The 23,599-nt window shown below is 56.6% G+C and overlaps 2 protein-coding genes across 3 annotated transcripts in view; both read left to right on the top strand.

Moving 5' to 3' along the window:
* The window catches only part of ABHD1 (abhydrolase domain containing 1), a 128,826-nt gene that overhangs the window by 17,826 nt on the left and 87,401 nt on the right, over nt 1–23,599 (top strand). The window lies entirely within an intron of this gene.
* On the top strand, nt 2,739–21,956 carry EMILIN1 (elastin microfibril interfacer 1). 2 transcript variants are annotated; one of them, XM_082217380.1, is made up of 8 exons: nt 2,739–3,133; nt 10,228–10,353; nt 12,830–13,032; nt 14,034–16,019; nt 16,110–16,217; nt 18,024–18,041; nt 19,562–19,696; nt 20,748–21,956. In XM_082217380.1, exons 1-8 carry the CDS (start codon nt 2,949–2,951, stop codon nt 21,080–21,082), a joined length of 3,096 nt encoding a protein of 1,031 aa, XP_082073506.1. In that variant the 5' UTR covers nt 2,739–2,948; the 3' UTR covers nt 21,083–21,956. The 2 variants fall into 2 exon arrangements, with proteins under 2 accessions (XP_082073506.1, XP_082073507.1); XM_082217381.1 differs by having other exon boundaries at nt 2,740–3,133; nt 12,833–13,032.

The following is a 23,599-nucleotide window of genomic DNA, read 5'->3' as shown; positions in this document are numbered from 1 at the left end:
ATAATGTAGCACATGTGACCGAGGGGTCTTCAAGGGGACGCTGGCGGAAGAGAGAGGGGCCCCCACCCGTCACAGCTCTGCTCTTGGCTGTAGTGCTGGAGGAGTGGTTTTTTTGAGGGGGGGGTCTCTGCTCAGGGCTAACCCTGCTCCACGGCACTAGGAAACAGAGTTGGATTCCTGCGTGCTGCTGTTTTCACTGCTCCAAACTAGAAGGATGCACTTGAGCATGTAAAGAGTATATTTCTCCGTCTCTCTCTCGCTCTTTCTCTGTTAGTCCCCTGAGATCAGTGAGCTATCCTGGTACAACTGCCACTTTTGACAGCATTGCAAGTCTCTTGCACAGTTATTAGGGCAGAAATGCAAAAGGTGCACACACACACACACACACACACACACACACACACACTCCCCCAGCATGGAAGCACACTGATTCCAGCAGGGCCTGCCCAATACATTGTGCTGCCTGAGGCAAAGGTCAAGATGGCGTCCCCACAGTCCCTGCGTAGTATTCAACCAGACTGGCAGCTGAATCAGCTCTGTCAATGGGGCAACTTCCTCCACCACACCTGTTGCCTGCAGGTGAAGGATGAGGGGGAGACTGCTGCCACCCCTTAGGAACTGCCGCCTGAAGCAGCGGCCTCACTTTGCCTAATGGTAGGGTCAGCCCCGCATTGAGGGAACAGCAGCACCCGCCGAACCTCCTGCCGGCTGATGAAAAGTCCTTTGTCCAAGAGAAAGGCAAGACTTGGTGTGGTTTGATAAGGTGGGGGGCTTCATTTGGGAGGTCACTTTAGCCCCTCACCCAAAAAACTCATGCACAATGATCAAATTATGGGGGTGGGGAGGAAATGGGGCCCACAACCCCCACCCCACCTCGGCTCCTCCTCACTTCTGATCATCCCTCCTGCTCTTCTGCAAACAGTAGCTGAGGGGCCTGTCTCAAAAGCCATTAGGAGGGCGGAGGCATTTTATGGCAAGCCCCGCCAGAGATTGAAGCCCTGCTCCCTGCGCAATAACCGCCCAAGTAGGGCGCGCAACACACACACACACACACACACACACACACACACACACACCCCTCTCTCTCCTGCTTCCTCCCTTGAGGCCAAACATCACATCGCCCCACAATAAAAGTCAAACATTGAAGTCGTGTCCACTGGCAAATCCCAGCTGGCAGAGCAGAGTGACTGGTGTGTGGCTTGCCTCAGGCCTGCACATTCTCTTCTCGCCCCCCCCCGCCTCCCCCCACAGCTCCAGAGGAAGTGGGGGGGCACTGGCTCTGCCGGGCCTTCTCCTGCTCCCCCCCTGAACTTTTGCAGCAAGGCAGGCCAGCCGGAGCCAAGAGCTGATTGCGGCCAAGGAGGAGCCAAGCAGAAAGTGGGCCGTGGGGGGGAGGCTGTTTGGGGCAAGGGAAAGAGCCCCCTCCATCAGAAAGATAGAGAGAGAGACGCTTGACTCAGCTGGTCCCTGTGACTTTCTTCTCAAAACCACCCATTTCCCAAGACTGGGCCGGCAATCCCAGAATGGCAGACTTGGAAGGGGCCTCAAGAGTTGACTATAAATGGCACGGATGCCCCAACAGAGCAGCGCACACTGCGCCACTCTGCTCATTGTGACCCTTTGACCTCTGGTCAGGGCCTGGCATGCGCAGGAACACAGGCAGCTGCCCTTTTGCCCAGTCAGTCCATTGGTTCTCCTGGCCACTGGTCCTTCTTTGGTTCATTGGCTCTCCATATCGACTGCAGAACCTCCATGCCCAGGGACAGTCTACCTCTGAGTACCAGAAAGTGGGGAACACAATTGCTCTTCTCTCTCAATTTGAGACTGGCTGTCTACATGCCATACTTCTACAGGACATGGCTTCCTCCCTGCTGCAAGAACCCAGGGAACTATAGTTTTCTAAGGGCACTGGGACTTGTAGCTCCAGAGGGCTGCCTCACCTCGCAGGCAGAAGACTGGCCTTCCTGGGGAATGGGGGGGTGGGTCGCTGAGCCTCCTGGCAGCCTGAGCTGGGTCAGCCTCTCTCGCAGACCTCCGAGGTCCCCTGTGGGATGACCCCTGCCTTCCTGCCTGGTGGTCTTCGCGCCTGGTGGGGCTGGGGTCCCGGGAGAGCCTGGCTGGACAGGCGTGGGAGGCACGGGGCCGGGGTCTTGTCCCCGAGGGATCGATGGGGATGAAAGAGATCCCAGAAGCGATCTTGGCGGCCAGGAACCAGCCGGGGGAGGTCTAAGAAACAAAGGCTTCCCTGTCTCAGACGTGACACCCCCCCCCTTGGGACCGTCCAGACGGATTGCTGCCTGGCAACTCTCCTGGCTAGTGACGTGGGACGCCTGGGGTGGGACGGGGGCCAGGAACCCTGCCGGAGCAGCGGCGGAGGGGCTGCCCCGACGGGGCCCCCGCGGCGTGGTGGGTCGTGGCCAGCCGCCCCGTGGCAGGCACCTCGCTCGGTAGCCGCGCCGCGCGTCCTCCCGGGGGCCGTGCGGGCTGGCTGCCGGCCCGCGCCCGCCCCCTCCCCGCGCCTCCTCCCCACCCCCTCCTCCTCCCGGCCCCGACAGTAACGAGAAGCAGATGTCGGCAGCCGCAGCGAGGAGGGCGCGGGGCGGAGGGGGCGGCCCGAAGGAGCGGCCGAAACTCCCCTGCTGGCGGTGGCCGGGCGCTGGCTGGCGAGGCGAGGGGGGCGAGCTGGGGGGCTAGCCGAGGCCAGCCCGGGCCGAGGGAGCGGGGAAGCCCGCGATGGGCGGCGGCGGGGCGGGGGGCCCCAGGCCGGCCAGGCAGGAAGTCGGGGGGGAGTGAGCCAGCCCGCTAGCCGTGCGAAGTTTGCAAAACTGTCCTTGCGCGCCCAGGCGGAGCCCAGAGCGAGCGCAGAGCCAGGAGGGAGTCCCGGGCTGGCGTCGGGGGGCCCCGCCATGCGCAGCTGACCACCCTCGCCGGGACCCCCAAGCACCGGGATGGCCGGCCCCGGGGCCGCCGCGTGGCTCTGCCTCTGGTGGGGCCTGCTGGCCGGGCCGGCGGGCACCATGAACTACCCGCCCCGCTACAGCCTCTACACGGGCGCCGGGATGCCCTTCGCCGCGCACGTCCAGGGCGCCGGGCAGGCGGCCAACGGAGGGGCGCGCGTGGCCAGTCGCCACAGGTAAGCCGGCGCGCAGGGGGGCAGAAACCGAGAGAGGGAGGGAGGGAGGGAGAAGCGGGCCGGGGGGGGGGCATCCAGCCCCGCGATGCCTGCACTGGCTGGCAGCCGCGCTCGCCTCGGAATTCGGGCCGGGCTCTCCCTCGCGGGCCAAGCAAGAGAGCGAGGGGCGCTGGAGGCTGGAAGTCCCGGACCAGCTCGAGGGGGCGGGAAGAGGGAGCAGGGCTCGGGGCTTCTTGAACATCCTACACAGGTGCCCCCCAGGTCCTGCCAGGGGCTCTGGAGGGCCTTGTGCTGCCAAGGGGATGATGGGGGGCTCTATGGGGCGGGGTCGTGCCCCTCCCGTCCGACCCGAGCCAGGCTCCCCCCGGGCGGTGGGGGATGGGTCGGGGCGTGTCCGCGGGGACTTGGGACGTGGCTGCTTCGGAGTCCGGGCAGGGGACGGCGCGCCCCGGGGCGGGGGGGGGGTGAGACTCCCTGAAGGACTCTGCGGGAGAGGCGAGGCGAAGGTTTGGGTGGGTGCCAGGCTTGGGAGAAGGGGGTTGTCGGGAAAGCCAGTCTGTGGGGCGGGGTGCAAGTGGGGCACGTTGCAAGTCTGAGGCTGCAACCCCAAGAGCCGGAGTGGGGGGGGGGCGGCATCGCCTCCGGGGAGATAGAAGCAGCAACAAGGGAGGGGGCGGGATGCCGCCAAAGAGGGGCTCTGCTCTGTAGGCCACCTTCACCCCCCCCTCGGTCTTTCTTAGTACTCCGGGAGATTCCCAGACCAACCCAGGAGCGGGGGAGGGGAGGGTCTTTCCCAGATTTCTCCTCGCCAGGCCCCTCCTCGTGGGCAGGTTTGGGGGCCCCCGAAATTATGGGTTCGCGACGGGATGCAAGGCAGCTATTCAGACCCTCCAAGTAGCGCTGCTGCAGCAACAGGTAAAACCAGCCAGGAGGACCACGCGATCCCTTGCTCCCCTGCCAGATCACTGAGATCTCCAGGGGAGTCACGGCTAGACCCCCCCACCACCCCCGTCAGGGCTCCAGTGCAGGGTTTGTGTTCACCGGGAATTGTATTCCAGTTGAGGTCAGACTCTCCCTGTTGAACTTCTGCCACCTATTGAAGACTTCTTAAAAAAAATAATCAAAAAATCCAGCAGGCATTTTAATTGAAGTCTGGCTTTATAGTTTTACCTTTTTGGTGTTACGTTTCTTGCCCTCTGCTTCGAGACAGTTTCAGCTCAGCAGTATAAATTGTTTAAAAGGAATGAAGTGAGTCCAACAACGTTAGGAGGTTGTGCGCAGACTTGAAACCAAAATAGCAGCTAGGCGGAAGCCGAACTGTCTCGGAGCTCAAAGGTTTGGCAGAGCCGAGGGGCTTGAACGTCCTCCAGAAATCCCCAAAGGATGGGGGCGATACCTCCGGGGGCGCCTGAGAGACCCCCCCCCCCCATGGAGAAAGAGAGTCAGAGACACATGCTGGGTCGAGGCTTGCGAGGGGCTGCCCCACCCACGAAATAAACCCCCTCCCGTTGTGGCTGCGGTGCAGGAAAAGCACTCTGCACACCCTCAGAGGCGCCCCCTGTGATTATTCCGTGCGGAAAGCCTTCTGGGGCTGAGCCCTGGCCCACCCAGCAAAAAATGCTGGAAAGGGGACTTCCTGTGAGGTGAGGAGGTGAAACCGGCAAATATTAACCAGCTGCCCGGAAGCCTTAATGTTGGCTCAGATCAGGGTCAGCCCGGAAGGCCTGGAGGCAATTCCTGTGGCCTCTTCCCGGCTGCCCATCCCAGCCAGGTCACCCCTCCTTGATCAAAGGTCCCTGGGCAAGGGAGACCAAGGCAGGCAGGAAATGTCTCCTGGACGCAACAGCCCCAATTCTGCCAGCACCCAGCCGTGACCAGGTGGTGCCTGGTGCCCATTGGGACGGGGGGGGCGGGAGGTGGAGAGGCCAGGTGGGCAGAGCCTGGACCAATGAGAGGCCAATCATAGCTTTGACCCCATCCTCTTCCTCCATGCTGATTTTTAGAAGGGCCAAAGCAAGGGGGAGGAGGACGCTGAGGGGCAGTGGCGTAGCGTGGGGGGTGCCAGGGGTGCCGGCCGCACCGGGTGCAACATCTGGAGGGGGGCGCGAGTCCAGAGGGAAGGGACAAGTTCCTTCCTCCGCCGGGCTCCCCGCCGCCACCGCCAGCCTTGCGCCCTAGCGCGCGCGCCCCCCGCCGTCGCTGTGGCTGCGCTCCGCTCACTGCTTGCAGGAAGAGCAGCCGCTGCAGCAGCGCCGACGCCGCCACCGACGCCGGGCACGGGCAGCCTCTGCACCCTGCCGCCGCCGCCATCCCCTCGGCCCAGCCACAGGCGGCGGCTGCTTCTGCCTCCATCCTCCTCCGGGCAAGCAGCGTTGTTTGCGCGGCAGCGGCAGCGGCAACTCGCAGGTTAGGGGTTGGGGGGGCACAAATTACTTGTCTTGCCCCGGGTTAGGGGGCACAAATTACTTGCGTTGCCCCGGGTGCTGACAACTCACAATACGCCGCTGCTGAGGGGCCAGGGCTTGTGAGAGCCATTGTGGTGCAGTGGTTAGAGTGTCAGACTAGGACGGACCTTCGGCCACGGGGCTCACCTGACCTTGTGGGCCGTCCCTTCCTCTCTCAGCCTCGCCTTCCTCACAGGGTTGTTGTGGGGATTAATTCAGAAGAGATCTTGAGCTCCTTCGAGAAAAAAAGATGATATATCTAAGTGCAGGAAGAAAGAGCTGGCGGGGGGCAGGTGGGGAAGGGCCCCATTCCCCCCTATGGACCAGCCCCCAATGGCTGCAATTGTGCATGGAGGGAGGGGGTGACCGTGGAGCAATGCCCCCCCTTTATGCCTCCTCTGCCAGAAAAGAGCCGCCTTCATCCCGTGGAGAGAAGCAAAGGGAGATTCCCAGCTGAAGCCACATCCTCTCTTGCTCAAGATCCTGGTCATCTCCGAGAAACGAGGGTTGGAGGCGCCTTCCCTGCTCCTGTGGGACAACCCCTTCTGAGCGAAGTCCCAGGCTGCATCAGTGGGGGTCTCTGAGGAACTTCCACTCTGATGCCTCTGCCCCATCCTTGCCCCTCCTCCCCTCTGCTCAGGACCCTTCTCATCAGGCCAATGGGCCATCTAGGCCAGAATCCTCTTCTCACAGTGGCCAGCCAGACGCCTGTAGGGAACCTGTAAGCAGGATCTGACCACAAGAGAGGCATTCTACCCTCCTGCGGTTTCCAGCAACTGGGATTCAGATGCATTGCTGCTTTTGACTGTGGCTGGTGGCCCTCACCGTATTTTTCGCTCCATAAGACACACCTGACCATAAGAAGCAGCTAGTTTTTAGAGGAGGAAAACAAGAAAAAAAAATATTCTGAACGAAACAGTGGATGTATGATTTTTTGGGTGTAGGCTGTAGCCATGGACATGCTATATGATCTGATGGTGAATTTGGGGTGACGCGATGCAAAAATCCTGAGGATCCATGGGCTTTTACCTCCCCCCTCCCAGGCAGCCTCCTTTATCACTAGCCTCCCTTATCCCCCTCCCGATCGCTTGCCGATCAGCTGCTTCCTTTCAACACCCCCTTCCCTTTTTCTAAAAAAAAAGCACGATCTGCTTTTTGCCCCTGGGCAATTCAGCTCCAGGGACCACACATGTGCTCCATAAGACGCACAGACAGTTCCTCTTACTTTTTAGGAGGTGGATAAAAGTGCGTCTTATGGAGCGAAAAATACAGTAATAGTCCTCTCCTCCTCCATGAATTTGTCTAATCCTCTTTTAAAGCCATCCAAGCTGGTGGCCACCTCTGCTTCCTGTGGCAGGGAGTTCTACAGTCTAACTCTGTACTGCATGAAGAAGGGCTTTATTTGGCCTGTCCTGAATCTTCCAACCTTCAGCTTCATTGAACATCTAGGAGTTCAAGTGTTATGAAAGAGGGAGGAAAAACCTTTCTCTTTTTAATTAATTTAGACAGAGCTTTGTAAAACACTAAGCAGAAGAAGGAGTGGAGTTAATCTGGGATCGGGGAGGGGTTGATCCAGAGTGCAGGACCAAGAAGTCATTTTTTGCCATGAATCAGCTGGTCGGTTCCCAAGCCTTCACGTCTGGCTTGAGTTTAGCAAGTTGAAAGAGACGTGCTGTTGTGTGTTTGGTACATCTTCTTTAGAATGAGCCTGTTGCATGTGGTCAGATAGACTTTGCAGGTTTTGGAATTAAGACCAGAACCTCCTGGAACTCTTTGACCACAGGCAATGTTGGGAAGAGAGTCCTGCGCCATGAGACACAACCCTTCTTCCATGCTCCCTTCAGCTCTCTAAAAAACTGTCGCTTATTTTCATCCTAGCAGCAACTAGGAACTGCACTGTGTGGTGGGAATTAAGAGCCACCTAATTAAAGCGGCTTAGTCATGCTGGCCACATGACCCGGAAGCTGCACGCCAGCTCCCTCGGCCAATAAAGCGAGATGAGCGCCGCAACCCCAGAGTCGGCCACGACTGGACCTACCTAATGGTCAGGGGTCCCTTTACCTTTTAATTAAAAGGTAGTGATGTATGGAAGTGAGAGCTAGACTATAAAGAAGGCTGATCGCCGAAGAATTGATGCTTTTGAATTCTGGTGCTGGAGGAGACTCTGGAGAGTCCCATGGACTGCAAGAAGATCAAACCTCTCCATTCTGAAGGAAATCAGCCCTGAGTGCTCACTGGAAGGACAGATCGTGAAGCTGAGGCTCCAGTACTTTGGCCACCTCATGAGAAGAGAAGACTCCCTGGAAAAGACCCTGATGTTGGGAAAGATGGAGAGCGCAAGGAGAAGGGGACGCCAGAGGACGAGATGGTTGGATAGTGTTCTCGAAGCTATGAACATGAGTTTGACTAAACTGCGGGAGGCAGTGGAAGACAGGAGTGCCTGGCGTGCTCTGGTCCAGGGGGTCACCAAGAGGCGGACATGACTAAACGACTAAACAACAACAACAACAATGAAACAGTTCTCATGTCCTTGTCCAATGCAGGGGGGGGGGGTTCAGCCAGATGTCCCTTGGGGTCTCTTCCAACTCTACAATTCCCTAATTCCATAATTAGTGTTGAAGCAACAGAAGATGGCAAATGTAGGTTGAGAGAAAGATCCTTTTCAGACCTTCCCACCCAATTGTCTCTTGCCCATTTGCAAAAAAAGCCACAGCAATCAGCTCTTGGCCTTTCAGATGCAAAAGAACTGGGGGGGGGGGGTTAGAGTTGGGATTTGTTGAAGGAAAGGAAGGCAGGACTAGTCCACCTCCTCTGGCCCATGGAGAGGACTTGGGTGAAAACAGGGAGGGGGGCAGCAGGTTATCTGGGACCACATCAAGGCCAAGGTATCTCTCCACTGGTGTCTCTGAATCCTAGTTGCTGAGGGTCACAGTTGGGGGCAGCTGTTGCTGCGCTTGCATCCTGCTTGAGGCTGTGGTCTAAACCACTGAGCCTCTTGGGCTTGCTGATCAGAAGGTCGGCAGTTCAAATCTGAGCTCCCGTTGCTCTGTCCCAGCTTCTGCCAATCTGGCAGTTCGAAAGCACACCAGTGCAAGTAGATAAATAGGTACCACTGCGGCAACGGCGTTTCCGTGCATTCTGGTTTCCATCAAAGTGTCCCGTTGCACCAGAAGCGGTTTAGTGCTGCTGGCCACGTGACCCAGAAAGCTGTCTGCGGACTAACAGTGGCTCCCTCGGCCTGAAAGTGAGATGAGTGCCACAACCCCATAGTCGCCTTTGACTGGACTTATCTGTCCAGGGGTCCTTTACCTTTACCTTAATAGGGACGTGGGTGGCGCTGTGGTCTAAAGCACTGGACCTCTTGGGCTTGCTGTTCAGAAGGTCAGTGATTCGAATCCCCACGGCAGTGGTGAGCTCCCATTACTCTGTCCCTGCTCCTGCCAACCTAGCAGTTCGAAAGCACACCAGTGCAAGTAGATAAATAGGAACCACTGCGATGGGAAGGTAAATGGCTGGTTTCTGTCACGGTGTCCTGTTGCACCAGAAGCAGTTTAGTCCTGCTGGCCACATGACCCGGAAAGCTCCCTCGCAACCCCATAGTCACCTTTGACTGCACCTAACCATCCAGGGGGCCTTTACCGTACCTTTTCACTTGAGGGCTTTGGAAGTTTGGGTGTCCATCTGTCAGGGTTGTGATTCCTGCATTGCAGGGGGTTGGACTAGTTGGCCCTTGGGGGTCCCTTCTAAATCTCCAGTTCTATGATTCTACGGTGTTCTAAGCTTGGTGGCGCATCTGAAGCCCTGGATGCCAATGTTGGTGGGTGTGGAGACTAGCTGAGCATGGGAACAGGGAGGGACCAGACATGGGTTTTCATGGCCAGGATGCGGCTCTGCTGAGGTGTTTCCTAGTCCAGGAGAGAGCACCACCAAGGCGCCAGCCTCTGGCTGACCTCCCTTCCCTCCTGGCCTGAGCCACTGGAATTTGATTTCCGAAAAAGAGCTTGTGGTTCTTTGCCTCAAGGCCTCCAGGAGCAGCTCAGCTCTTCCACCCCAAGTGGGTTGAAGTAAACGGGTTAGCCTGTGGAACTCCCTCCCACAGGAGACAGTGACGGCCCTCAACTTGGATGGCTTTAAAAGAGGATTAGACATGTTTGTGGAGGAGGGGGGTGTCAGCATAAGGGCTATTCTCTGCCTCCAGAGGATTCTGAAAGCCTGGAAACCACAGGAGGGGGAAAGTGATGCCTTTGTGCTCAGATCCTGCTGAAGGGGCACCCGGTTGGCCACTGTGAGGAGAGGAGGCTGAGCTAGGTGGGCCATGGGCCTGATCCACCAGAGCGACGCTTCTGTTCTTCTGTTCTTCAGCTCTCTGTGGTCAGGGTGGGGTTTGGGCACAGAGCACACTCTGCATGTGTGCAGAGAACCTCTCGGAGGGCGAAGCCTTGGCACCGAACCCGGGGCTTCTGGCGCCTTGGCTCCTTTTCACCCCTGCCTTCTGTGTCTGCCTGCAACAGAGGCCTTCCTGGAATGTGGAGGTGTGGCGTGGGGCTTGCTCTGGGTCTGCTGCTGTGGCCTGGACTGAAACCAATGTGGGGCAGGGGAGGGGTCTTCCCAGTGCCTCCTGCAACCAGTCTCTCTCTCTCTCTGCTGCAGGAACTGGTGTGCTTACGTGGTCTCTCGCAGCGTGAGCTGCGTCGTGGAGGATGGCGTGGACACCTACGTCAAGCCAGATTACCAGCCGTGCGTCTGGGGGCAGCTCCAGTGCCCCCGCGTCATCACGTGAGTGTGGGGAGAATTGGAGGGGGTCACGGAGGGCTGCTGGTGGGCTGTGCTGCTGCTGGCTCCCTGGGTGGGGCACTGCGGGGTCACGGCCTCCGTGGGCAGATGGGGTGGAGTGGCGGATGCCTGTGGCTGCTGCCTGGCGCGTGCCCAGCCCATCAAGGGAAGAGGCTGCCCAGCAGGAGCCAGATGGCCCAGGCGGGTGGGGAGGGGGTTGCCTGCCCCCTGGTGGGCATCTTCAGGACTGCAGACCCACTCACCGCTCCTTCAACAGCCCAGGAGAGGCAAGTGCGTCTGCCAGTCAGTGCCTGCAGAGGGAGTCTCTGGCCTTCTCCTCTGCTGTGCTGATTTGGAGGACAGAGTGTCAGCCCCTCCAGTGTAGTGTTCCCAAAGCAAGGAAGGATTGGACTCTGATTAATAAAATACACACCAGTAAGACTCTGGGAGGGGTGTCTATAATAATTCCCTCTCCACCCCTCAGCCCAGGTCGTTTTATTCACAAAAGAACTTTTTGCACAGTGTTCGTAAGAACCAATCAGATTTCCTCTGAGCATTTCAAAAAAACCCACGTGGGGACAAAGTCAGATCAGAAGAAATCCTGTTAACTGTAAAGACTACTCTGAGCATGCAGACATATCTGAGAGTAAATAAAACAGGACTAGAGGAGGAATGCATTCAGCAAAACCCTGGAGGTCATAAACAGGCAGGAAAGGAAGGAAGGATGGCAAGGAAAGAGTATTTCCTTGTGAACTCTCTTCCGGGCCCTTAAGATCTACCTGAAGATTAAACTACAGCAAAGCTAACTATCATTTTTATGACCCAGGATGCCTGATGAACAACTGGCCTGTGTATTTAAAATGCTGATACGTGCCTGTCAGTCGTAGAACTAGGAAAGGGATGCAGAGGCATGGATTGATCAGAAATTATTGTCAATGAATCAAACCCAGGCAATGCAATGCTTTCATTGCTGGCACAAATGGCTTGCTTCGTATTTTTTATAATTCCTCCTAGCAATCCCTCCTGATCACTACACTCCAGTCACCTTCTCAATGGGACCAGCTCTACAGAGACTCTTCCTCTTGTACTGGCAGGGCTACTGGGAAGGAAAGCTCTGATCCTAAACCTCCACTGCCTTGTGAGATATCTTTGGGAGGAGAAAAGGCTCAGGAGGGAAACCCTACAGAAATCCAGGGTGGAGTCCCTGAGGCAGCTGGATGATGTCTTGTCTTGCCTCTTTCCAGCAACTCCTGCAGCCTCTTGCTGTGGTCTCCTTTGGCCCCCATCCGTGAGGCTGAGAGGGGGCGGGTCTTGTCGTTTGGGCAGCCCAGGACCTCCAGTGCCCAGGCTTGCATCCTAGTGCTTCCAATGCAGCGATTTTACTTCACCCCCAGAGGTATACTCCATTGTCTCTCATGACAGATGGAGACCCACTAGACCAGACCAAAGAGTGAAAGTGAACATGTGAACATGAAGTGAACATGTGTGAGGGCCGACCAAAGTTGTTGAGCTTTTTTTAGGATTAAAGTTGTTTTTTAGGATTTCACCCCAGGACATATACTGCCACGGGGCCTGGATTAAATTGACTGACGGGCCAGAATAGGCCCCCAAAAAGGAGTTTGGATATGCCTTGAGTAATAGAACTGTAGAACTGGAAGATGTGGAAATGTTGTGGATAGTAGGAGAGGATATATTGATTTAATATCATCCTTTCTCACTTATGCTAGCGAGCTGGTAGCAGAGTACATTCCCCTGTACATTGCAGGAAGCTAGTTGGTAGATTCATTAGAATCTCTTGCGTTAAGTAATCCAGTCTGGCTTGTCCAGGTTGGATTGTTCCTGGTAAATTCCCCTTTTATTCGCTCTTAAAAAGAATAAAGACACAAACAGTCTTCTCTTAAAAGTAACAAGAAGTTTACTTACATCCAGTTCACAGTATGATCCTGAAGGCAGGCTTCAGCTTGTAGTTACAGAAGAGAGGATTGAGCCCACGGCCAGCAGGCAGCAAAAGACCATCAAGAGAGCACCATCAAGACCAGCCCTTTTATGGGGTCTCCCAGGGACACGCCCATCTACCTGGTCACACGCAGGGGGAGGTGCTCCAGACCAGGTGGGACAGGAAGTCCTCCTGGCTGGAGCAACATCCCCCTGTGTGTCCACTTTGGACAAACAGGAAATGTTGTACTTGACTGCTTTCTGTGATGTCACATCCCACAGAAGGTACCCCCAAAGGTCATGTAGCCTAACCCCCTGCAAAGCAGGAACCACCGTTAAAGCATCTGTGGCAGAAGGCCACTCAAGCTCTGCTTTTAAACCTCCAATGCTTTCTAGAATTGTAGAGTTGGAAGGGAATCACAGCTGAAGAATCCCTAACTGGCAGCTATCTGAGACACTTGTTCCTTGCCCTGGGCATGTGGCCAGGGCACCCCTTGCCCCCAGTCCCAGTCCGGATACCAGTGCTTTTCTTTCTCCCAACCAGCAGGTATCGAAGCTTCGTCCGCCCTCGCTACAAGGTGGCCTACAAGACTGTCTCGGACATGGAGTGGCGCTGCTGCCCCGGCTACTCGGGTGACGATTGCGCCGAAGGTGGGGTGCCGCCCACCACGCCCCGCCCACGAACTCAGCCCGTCCGTCCCAACCTCTCCGGCTTCAGCAACACGCTCAGCGGTCTTGGCGGAGAAGGTACCCCGGGCAGGTTCCAGGGGGAAGATGCTCTGCCACCCCAACCCAGGAGGATGAGGCGGGGGGCTGGACCCACACACTGGGCAGGGCCCTCACCTCTCCCCACCACTGCAGGCCAAGTCACCAATGTCACAATGCCAACCCCGGTGGCACGAGATGTACTGGGTCAAGGAAAAATGATATTGATATATAAAAGAGAATTCCTGGATGCAGAGCTCTAAGTTTGGGGCAAGTACTCTTTGGTGAGAGAACCCCAGCTCTTAGACCTCTAAAATATGCCATTTAATGTGAGTTCCAAAGTTTCCCTCTCCCCCCAGCAAAGGAAAGAGACCACACACTTGTTAAGTTAAAAATGGTCAGGTTCATGTGCTTCAGAGAAGCTGCACAGGCACTAAAAATTAGCTGTTAGAAAGTGGGGAAAGTTCCTAAATTATCAGCATAGGAACCCAAGAGTGGCTTGTGAGAGCCATGCGGTCTGAGCTGGAGCAACTCAAACCTCTTCACTAGCAGACTGGCAGAACAATAGGTTTGATTAGCCGTAAGGGAAGTGGAGCTAGCGAAGCCTGGCAGGACAGCTTACTCTATGGTATTAACACCTTCATGCCTTAATTAGACTCAAGCATGTTGGTTATGTGAGGCTGACCAACTCTTGGGAGATTTAAGCTCATAACCTCAGCCTTGGAGGTTAGCTTTGAAAGAGGCATTTAGCAAATTCGGTCTGTGGAGCTGAGCCCAATTTTGTCTCTCCTGATCCAGGTGTTTCCATTCCTGCACATTCTCAAAGCATCTTTGCAAGACCTTAGATGGGAGCTCACCAGCAGCTCAGGATCAGCACAGTGTAGCTCAGTTCCCTCGCCTAGAGGGTCTGATTCCCTGCTGGGTGGAGCAGCTGCTTTGCCAGGTGACAGACCTGAGTGGAGGTGTCCTGATGTGGCTCTCTTCTCTCTCTCTCTCTCTCTCTCTCTCTCTCTCTCTCTCTCTCTCTCTCTCTCCTCTCCCAGGGCACAGGGACTCCGAGAAGGTCCGGCAGCTGGAAGAGAAAGTCCAGCACCTGAGCAAACAGCTGCAGGACCTGCAGTCCACCATGGAGACCAGCAACACCAAACTGGCCGAGGACGTCCGCAGGGCCGTCGAGTCCTCCTTGAACGGCAAGCAGCCGGCGGACGCAGCCGCCCACCCGGAAATGAAGGAGACCCTCAACGAGATCCAGCGCCACCTGCAGCGCCTGGACAACCGCATCTCCAACCACGAGAACGGGCAGGGGGGGCCCCAGGGAGGCGGGACAGACGTCCACGGCGAGGTCCTGCGGGAGGTGGAGCGCACCATCCACGAAACCTGCTCCTCCTGCGTGACTGGCATCTCCGACCTGCGGCAGCAGCGGGAGGAAGACCAGGACCGCATGCGGGCTCTGGAGAAGCTGGTGGCCTCCGTGGACCAGCGGAACCGGGATGCTGTGGACACCGTCCGGCAGCACGTCAGCCGCCTGGCCTCCCAGCCGCCCGAGGATTGCTGCGCCCGGGCCGAGAGCAGGGTGAGCGGGCTGGAGCGGCGCCTCCACGCCGTCACGGAGGCCCTCTCCGCCCTCAGCGAGCACCTGGCCGGGCGCAGGACACCCCCGCCGCCGCCGTGGAGCGTGGACCGGCGCATGTCGGAGGTGGAGAGCCGCGTCAACACCACGCAGCGCAGCCTGGAGGAGCACTTTGGGGACCTCCAGATCATGCTGGAAGGGGCGGATGAGCGGCTGCGCCGTGCGGAGGGCCAGCTGGACTCGGTGTTCTCCCGCCTGAACGACTTCCAGAGCCACGTGGGGCGAGCGTTGGCCAACCTGTCGAGGGACGTGGGCGCCCTGAAGGACAGCAGCCTGCAGCAGCAGGGGGCGCTGGAGCGGGTGCACAGCACGGCCCACGCCTGCACGCAGATCTGCGCCCCTGCGGGCAACCAGGACTCTCAGATCAGCACCATCCTGAGCGACCTGGAGCGGAGGCTGCTGGACACGGAGGGGCAGCTGCGCGTCCTGGGCAGCAACCTCCACCAGCTGGACGTCTCGGGGAAGCTGCGCAGCCTGCAGGGTCTGGTGGGCTCCCACAGCGACGCCCTCAGCCGACTGGCGGGGGAGGTGGGCGAGCTGGAGAACCGCATGGTGGTCTCCGTCAGCGCCGGGCCCCCCGAGCTGGTGCTGCAGGCCAACCGGACCCGCCAGCGTCTGGAGGAGCTGGAGAAGGAGGTCCGGGGGCTGGAGCAGCTCTCCTGCGGACAGGAGTGCGCCGAGTTGCGCGAGGAGGTGGGCCAGCTGCGGTCCGAGGTGGAGGTCTGCCAGGCCGCCTGCCAGCCTCCCGGGCGGCGCCCTGACCTGGGCAAGGAGGCAGGGGACGCCTCCCGGCCGCTGGACGGCTTCAGCGTGATCGGGGGCAGCTCCAGCGTCCACCTGCAGTCCTTGCAGGGCGAGCTGTCGGAGGTCATCCTGGGCTTCAGCTCCCTGAACGAGACGTTGGCCGGGCTGCAGGCCACCGTGGAGAAGCACCAGACGGACATCCACGAACTGGGCACCACCAAGGACCACATCATCGCCGAGATCAACCGGGTCCAGCAGGAGGTGACGGAGCACGTCAGCGAGAGTGAGGAACGCTTCCAGGTGCTGGGGCGCGAGGTGGAGCGCTTTGGGGGCGCCCTGCGCGTGGAGGCCTCCGACTGCCGGCGGGCTTCCGGGGGTCTGGCGGAGAGGCTGGCCAAGCTGGAGGGGGCGTGCGAGAGGCTGGACACCGTCTCCGGCAGCCTGCGCAAGATCAAGGAGGGGCTGGACAAGCACGTCTCGGCCCTGTGGGGCTGCCTGCGGGAGGTGAACGGGACCCTGCAGACCCACGGGGCCCTCCTGGACAAGATCCACGGCAGCCAGCTGGGCACCATCCACCGCCGGCTCAGCACCCTCAACGGCTCCCTCCAGACCTTGCAGGGGCAGCTGCACGGCTTCACCCTGCAGGATTTCACAGGTACAGACTCTGGGGCAGACGGAAGGGGGCAGGGGGGCCCCTCTTGCCTCTGTCTCTGCCTAGACATCTAATGTTCTTCTCCATCCACAGGACCTCCAGGGCCCCCTGGACTGGAGGGCCCCATGGGGAAGCAGGGGCCCATAGGCCCAGCTGGGCCCCCTGGCAAGGACGGAAGGACCGGCTCTGTGGGGCCTCCAGGTGAGCAGCTGGCCAGGCTCAGTTTTTGTATCGTGGTGTCTGACAGTGGAGCAGCAAGATGACCCTCTGGGTGCCTTCCTATGGTTCTGTGCCTCCCTCGGAAGGGGGTTGGGCTAGATGGCCTTTGGGAATCCCTTCCAACTCTACAATTTGGGGGTTGCTTGGCTTCCCAGAGCCAATTGTGTCCCAAAACCCCTTTTTCCTTGCCCTGGGAGCATCAGGGGATCGGGGCCTTTGGAAGGCCACAAGAGTCTCCCCAGAACAATTAACCCTCTATGTGCTGCAGTGGGCTGGCGCCCTCTCCTGGACAGAGGGGGAGCTGCACTGGGAGGGGGTCCCCTTCCCTGCCCCATGCTGGGTTGCTCTGCCCCGTCTGAGACTGTGAGCTGCGTGAGTGGCAGCTGCCAACCCCACAGCCCCCCCTCCACCAGAGGCCTTCTCCACCACCTCAGTGTTGGGATACTGCCAGGGAGATAAAGTCCATCATGGCCCCAAGCCGTCTGCCGGACGATCCCTCGATCTCCCGTAGGAACGCAGTATCAGCAATTAGCGACATGAGTTTCTAGAAGTTATCTTGCCACATTCTAGAGCTCATGCACACTCTATCAGCAGATAGTCACAGCAAAAGTCGCACTCAGGAGAGCATTATTTACAAGTTTTATTCAGCGTTGATCAGAACAAAGAAAGACATGACTGCCTCTGTCAGTGTCTCCAGCACAGAGAGACGAAAGCAAAGATACAACAGAAACATCCTGTGAACAGGAAATACGCAGACTCTGTGACTCACAGCCTGCTCTCTTTTAAGGTGGAATGGAAATATCCTAACACTCAGGTGTGCACACCTGCCTGGTTGACCACACATGACCCCCCCCAGCCTCCCTTCTGGAGAGCACCCAGTCTTGTCTCTAGGGGGTTGGGGTTCCATTCATTAATACCCCCAGGCCTGCTTGTTGCAGAAGCGGGAGAGGGCCTTCTTGGTGGTGGCTCCTAGCATCTTAGGAACTCCCTGCCTTGAGAAGGTCGACTGGCTCACTCCTTGCTGTCTTTCCACCAGCAGCTAAAGACTCCCTTATTCCAACAGGCATTTGGGAACTGACTATTTTATTTTATTTTTAAAGGAAAGGGATTATAATAGTGCTGGACTATTTTTACCTTATTGGCCTAAATATAAGCCTCACTTTTCCTCCAAATTCCAACCATGAAAAGTTAAAGTATGGCTTATATTTACAACCTTACGATATGCAGCTAAGAGCACAGGGCAAACAACGCCAGGAGTGCCGCAAAGCGGCGCCCCCCCCCCCCACGCAGAGTCCCCTGTCTTCTTCCCCAAGGCCTGGAAGGGAGAGAGCGAGGAAGGGGAAAGGCTGCTGGCAAGGAAGCCCAACTCCCCCCCCCCCGCCCCCACAGTACGCAGCCAGGAGCAGCAAGGAAGGGAGCAGCTTATATTCGGGGGCTTTTTCTTTTTTCCTCCTCCCCTCCAATTTTAAAGGTGCAGCTTATATTCGGGTGCAGCTTATATTCGGGCCAATACGGTATTCTCTGTATCTTAAGAGATTTATTTTCATTCTGTTAGCGTTTAATTACTTTTTAGCAATGGTCCGTGATATGCTTTTCGCTTTGCGTCTCTTACCTGGGTCTTAATTTGTGCAAGCCACCTTGAATCCTGGCCTGGGATCAAAGGCGGGATCTGAATAAATATAATAACAACAATAGCAATTAATGAATTAACACGTGGGGTGGGGATGACCCCTCCCACCTCTCCCTTGTCCCCTGTGAGTCTCACCCATCTTCCCTTGTCTCTTGCAGGTCTCCCCGGAGAACAAGGTAATGACCGGGCACAGGTGCGGGGGCTGGAGGGGGGGCAGGGGTGTGTGGAGGGGCTGCTGCTCCTGTCCACTGCAGCTGGGGGGGGGGGGACTGGTGTCCTCTCAGTGCCACTGGGTTCCAGCAGCCAGCACAGCCAGTCATCTCTGTTGGGATACTATCGGGGAGACGGGGGCATCAGTCAGGCCGGCAGCCAGACAATCACCGGTCTCCCTTGGAACAGCATCAATCAGCGACATGAGCCTCAGATACGTTAAGAGACCCGTGCAATCTCTGTCAGCAGAGAGTGTAAATCTTCTCACAGCAGAAGAGGCAGACAGAGAAATGTGTAAGCAGTATATTACAGCATTTTATTCAGCATAGTTCAGGAACAGAGGAAAACATGTCTGCTTCCCTTTGTCTCCAGCAAAACAGCAGGAACACAAAAACTATATACAGAAGTTCCCGGCAGACCAGTGCTGGAAGTAAACAGGCACGTGAGGCACAACAGTCATGCCTGTTCCCTTTTAAGGTGAAACAGAACTATATCCTAACAATCTCACCAGGCCTCCACATACCCTGTTCCCTCCTCTGTGAAGAAGCTACATGGCAGCGTCTGGGTGGGGGGTGAGCCTTGGGGCTTCAGGCAGAGCCTTGGAGTGAGCTCAGGGCTACCTAGCAATAGCTCCCCAGGGAGGCGGACGGTGTCTTTGTCCTCTGGAGAGATCGGGGGGGCCTGAACCTGGGCTGTGCAACACAGCTGCCCTCCCCAGGAGCTTGCAAAATGGCCCCTGGGGTGAATCTACACACAGAAAAAACACACACTACAAATAAAAGTCTGAATTTCAATTGTTAAAACAAAAGAAAGAAAGAAAACGCTATGGAAGATTCGCTTAGATTTTTTTTTTGCTCTCCAGTGCCATCTGGTGTTGCAGGTTTATAACACATTCAAAATGCTGTCTTTTGACTAATGTGTCTGAGTCCCCAGGTCCCTGCTGTGAGGAGCGGCTGGACAGATGGACAGGCCTGGCTGGGAGTGTCCTGATTTATTTAGTTGTTTATTTCACAAAATTATAAATTTCTTGATTGTAAAAGAAGAAGAAAATCACATCAAATAGGCTTACAAGAAAGACAAAGCAATAAAATTATCAAAAGGAAAATGAACGGCAGTAATTTAAGACATCTGAAAAGTTGAAATAGAAACAGACTAAAAACAGGGTTGCGTCAACTTTCTAAGCGTCTGGGCAGGCTTGTCTAAGCAAGGATGTTTTTAGCCGGTGCCAAAAAGAGTCCCGTGAAGGCGTCAAGTGCCAGGGAGTTCCAAAGTGCAGGTGGTGCCCACTAAGAGACTGAATTCGTACAAACACAGAACCGGTGTTATGAGGGAAGCAGGCGCATGCAGAGTGAGTTGCCAGCACAGAAACCAGCCGGGTCTTGAGAGCCAGTTCCTTGTGGGTGGTCAATGCGGGGAGAAAGGGAGAAGTCCCTGAAAGTTTTTCTGTTTCCCCCACCCCCACCCCCCGCTCCCCGTCCACTTGCAGGCCTGCCTGGGCCACCCGGAACGACGCCCAAGGTCTCCTTCACTGCAGCACTGACCGCCCGCCACGTGGAGACAGGGACCATCGCCTTCGACCGGGTGCTGCTGAACGACGGGGACGCCTACGACCCGAAATCTGGTCAGTGAGGGGCTGGGAAATGCAGGAAGGAGAAGATGGGGCTTGGGGTGGGAGGGCCACAGGTGTGTGGGAATGTTCAGGGTAGCAGGAGAGGATATGTTGTTCATTAATATGCTTCCTAACTTAGAGTTACATTCCCCTTTTTACATGTACAGCAGATAGCTGGTTGCAGGCTCGTGTGAGCCTCTCACTATTATACAATTCGGTCTGCCTCAGATTGAATTGTATGTTCCTGTTAAGTTCCCTTGAATTCCTCTTAAAAGAATAAAGACGCCACAATCTTATTTAAAGTCAATAAAAAGAAGTTTACTTACATCAGTTCACAGTTGGATCCCTGAAAGCAGACTTAGTTACAAATACGTACATGTGGATCTACCCCATAAGGAGGAATGATCCCAGTGCTGCTGCTAGCTGAGAGCTAGCAGAGCAATCCTAGCTAGATGGTGGTCAAATGAAGAAGGAAGTAAAAAAGAGAGTCCTTTTGTTACCTGGACAGGTAAGGTCCCGCCCACCTTCTATCACAGGCAAAAGGAAGAATGCTCCAGCCAGGAGGAACAGGAAGTTTCGACTGGCTGGACCAAACATTCCCTCGCACGTCCACTCTAGGAAAACAAGGAATGTTGTACTTGACTGCTCCCAGCTTCCTGCAATGAACAGGGGAATGTGCTCTGCTCCCACCTTACTAGCGTGAGTGAGGAAGCATAATATTGAATCAATATATCCTCTCTTCCTATCCTCAGCACTCCCACACCCAGCAAGTGCTCTGGTGTGACTCTGCTGACTTGCAACAGGGTATCAGTCTTAAACGGGACGTTCTGGGATCCAAACGGAAGCTGCCATCCCCTTCTGTGATCTGGGATGGTAAAACAGGACAGGTGGGCATTTGGTTGGACACTCTGAGAGGAGGATGCTCTGAGAGGATGATCTGATGTTCTCAGGGGTTGAAGAACTAGAGCGCCCAAAGCCAGGGAGGGGGCTTGGGGTGGGGGTTGCAAGGCAGGTGGGAGGACCAATGCCAGGCACCTGTAATGGACCTCTCCCCCCCCCGCAGGAATCTTCACCGCTCCGTTTCCTGGCCGCTACCTGGTCAGCGCCATCCTGACCGGCCACCGGGGGGAGAAGATCGAGGCGGTCCTCTCCCGCTCCAACCAGGCCATCGCCCGCAGCGACTCGGCCGGCTACCAGCCCGAAGGCCTGGAGAACAAGCCGGTGGCCGAGAGGCAGCCCAGCACCGGAGCGCTGGCCGTCTTCACCCTGGTCGTCCCCATGGAGGCCAGAGAAACTCTCTGCGTGGACCTGGTCTCCGGCCGGCTGGCCCGCTCCTCGGACGAGCCACTGACTGTCTTCAGCGCGGCCCTGCTCTATGAGGATGACTTGGGGGTCTAGGCGGCTTCTGGGCAGGGGAAGGGGGCTGGGTCAAGCAGCACCTCATCCAGCCCGGGAAGGGAGAGCTGAGGACCCCTCCACACTGCCCTCTCGCAGCCCCGGCCAAGCCTCCCCTCCTCCCACCACTGGGCCAACACCGCAGGGAGGGTGTCCCTTGCAGCCTCCAGGCGCTCCTCTTGCTGGCACCCCCTGCCCCTTGGCCTCCCTGCCACCTATGGAGCGGCACAAAGCTTGCAAGACTCTCTCTCTTCCCAAGGCAGTGTGGGGAGGAGCGAGTGAGTCCTGGAGGCAGGATTCTGCCCTCTGCCCACTCATCTCCCCAGGCCTGGCGGGGGTGGTGTGCCGCTGCCCAGGCCAACAGAAAGTGCCACCTGAATGCCAGCTGCCTCCATGGCCCAGCGGGAATGAAAAAGTCCCCTTTGTTATTTATCTGTGTCTGTCGTACCCCAGAGAAAGGACCCCTCCCTCCTCATGCCACTGCCCTCCACCACCAGCCGGCTTGCCCCCTCGGCTCTCTGTCACAGCTTTGCCACCGCTGGGGCTGCCTCTTCTCGCCACGTCCACTGCAGAGCTGCTCAGATGCCAATGTTATGCCAGGCTTGCCATGGATGGGCCAGACACGGGAGCCCCACCCTAAGGAGCCAACACCGCCATTTACGTGAGACGAGGGGCAGAGGCCCCTTCGCAGGACTGGGGGGAGGGAGGAGAGGGGTGGGCGGAGGAGAAGGAGGAGGAAGAAGAGGAGGAGGAGGAAGGGGCCTCGCTCCAGCCCCGTCTCCTGTGTGGGTCACCCTTCATGTATATGCTGTGTAAAGGCCCAACTCAGCTATCAATATAATTATTGAATAAAGAAACACAACTTTTTTTAAAAAAACACCAACACCAACCACAGCCCTGTGCTTTCTCCTTCATCCGGGGACCATTCCTTCACTCACTGTTTTTATTTATATGCTGTTTTTCCACACACAAAAATATGTCACGCTTAAACAAAGAAAGCAGGAATGCATTTCAAAGCCAAACGATGCAAACATCCGTTTCATAACAACATAGCAAAACAACACACTGCCAAATGTAACATGAAAAAAGGCATTTCAGTACCAGAAAGATAACAAGATTGCATAAACCCCACACCCAAGAGCAAAAATAACAAGGAGGCTTTGCAGTTCTGCGTTGGGCCTTGGAATGAACAGCAGCCACTGGCACAGAGGCTTCCAAGGACAGGGGGGGGGGCGTTGGTGTGTGTCTCCCTTGCACCCCAAAAGGCCACCACCTCCTTCAGCCACTGCTGCCACCGTCCTCCATCGGGAACCATCCGTGCCACGTGGTGTTTCACAGAGCAACAAGACTCGAAACCTGGGATTCGGCTACATTAGTAAAGAAAAAACGTTATACGTGCGTTAAAACACTGTGACACCAGATGGCGTCGTAGAACAGAAAACTTTTCTGCACAATTTTACATAGATTATGATAACAAAAAACAAACGAACCCTCATTTCTGACTTATTTATAGCATTTTTTTCCTGTGTGTAGATCCATCCCAGGTCTCTGCTGCCCCCAGGAGCCCACAGTCAGAATTTCAACCGGAGCAGGAGGGGGATATTCACAAATGCCACACTCTGGGCTTAGGTCTCAGGTATTTTGGCTGCAGGCGGGCAGAGGTCTTTACTGAATGAGGCTGGACTTTGCGTGGGGGGGGGGAGTCACAAGAACAGCTTCTCAGCAGGGAGGAGAGGTGGGCAAGTGGCCCAGTCTTTTGGCAGCTGGTGGGATGGCTGGGCAGGCGAAGAGGGAGGGGCATTTGGCTTCCTCTGGGCACAGTGGGGTGACCCTGTGTGTGGGTCACTTGGCTCCACGGAGTCTCCCTCACAGGGGCTGAGGGAGCAATGGATGGATGGCTGATCTCCTCTGGGGCTGGGCTGGACCCCCAGGCTGAGATTTATGGCCCAGAACCAGTGCTAGAAACTCAGATAGATAAGCGAGGCGCCAAATGGCTCCTTAAACCAGGGTTTGTTGTCGTTGTTTAGTTGTGACCCCCTGGACCAGAGCAGGCCAGGCCCTCCTGTCTTCCACTGCCTCCTGCAGTTTGGTCAAACTCATGCTGGTAGCTTCGAGAACACTGTCCAACCATCTCATCCTCTGTCGTCCCCTTCTCCTTGTGCCCTCCATCTTTCCCAGGGAGTCTTCTCTTCTCCTGAGGTGGCCAGAGTATTGGAGCCTCAGCTTCATGATCTGTCCTTCCAGTGAGCACTCAGGGCTGATTTCCTTCAGAATGGAGAGGTCTGATCTTCTTGCAGTCCATGGGACTCTCAAGAGTCTCCTCCAGCACCACAATTCAAAAGCATCCATTCTTTGGTGATCAGTCTTCTTTATGGTCCAGCTCTCACTTAAACCAGGGTTACAGTCACCAAAACAAAACGCCCCTGGTTGCCATTTGGGGGCCGGACGGCTCAAAAGTCATGTTTTTCGATAAGACTTTTCCACCCCTGAAATTCATTCTGATTGTGCAGATAAAATACA

The sequence above is a fragment of the Podarcis vaucheri genome (assembly GCF_965113315.1).
Source record: "Podarcis vaucheri genome assembly, chromosome: 3".
Classification (NCBI taxonomy): domain Eukaryota; kingdom Metazoa; phylum Chordata; class Lepidosauria; order Squamata; family Lacertidae; genus Podarcis; species Podarcis vaucheri.
Note: the sequence above shows the minus strand (reverse complement) of the source record. Positions and strands in the feature narration are given on the sequence as shown.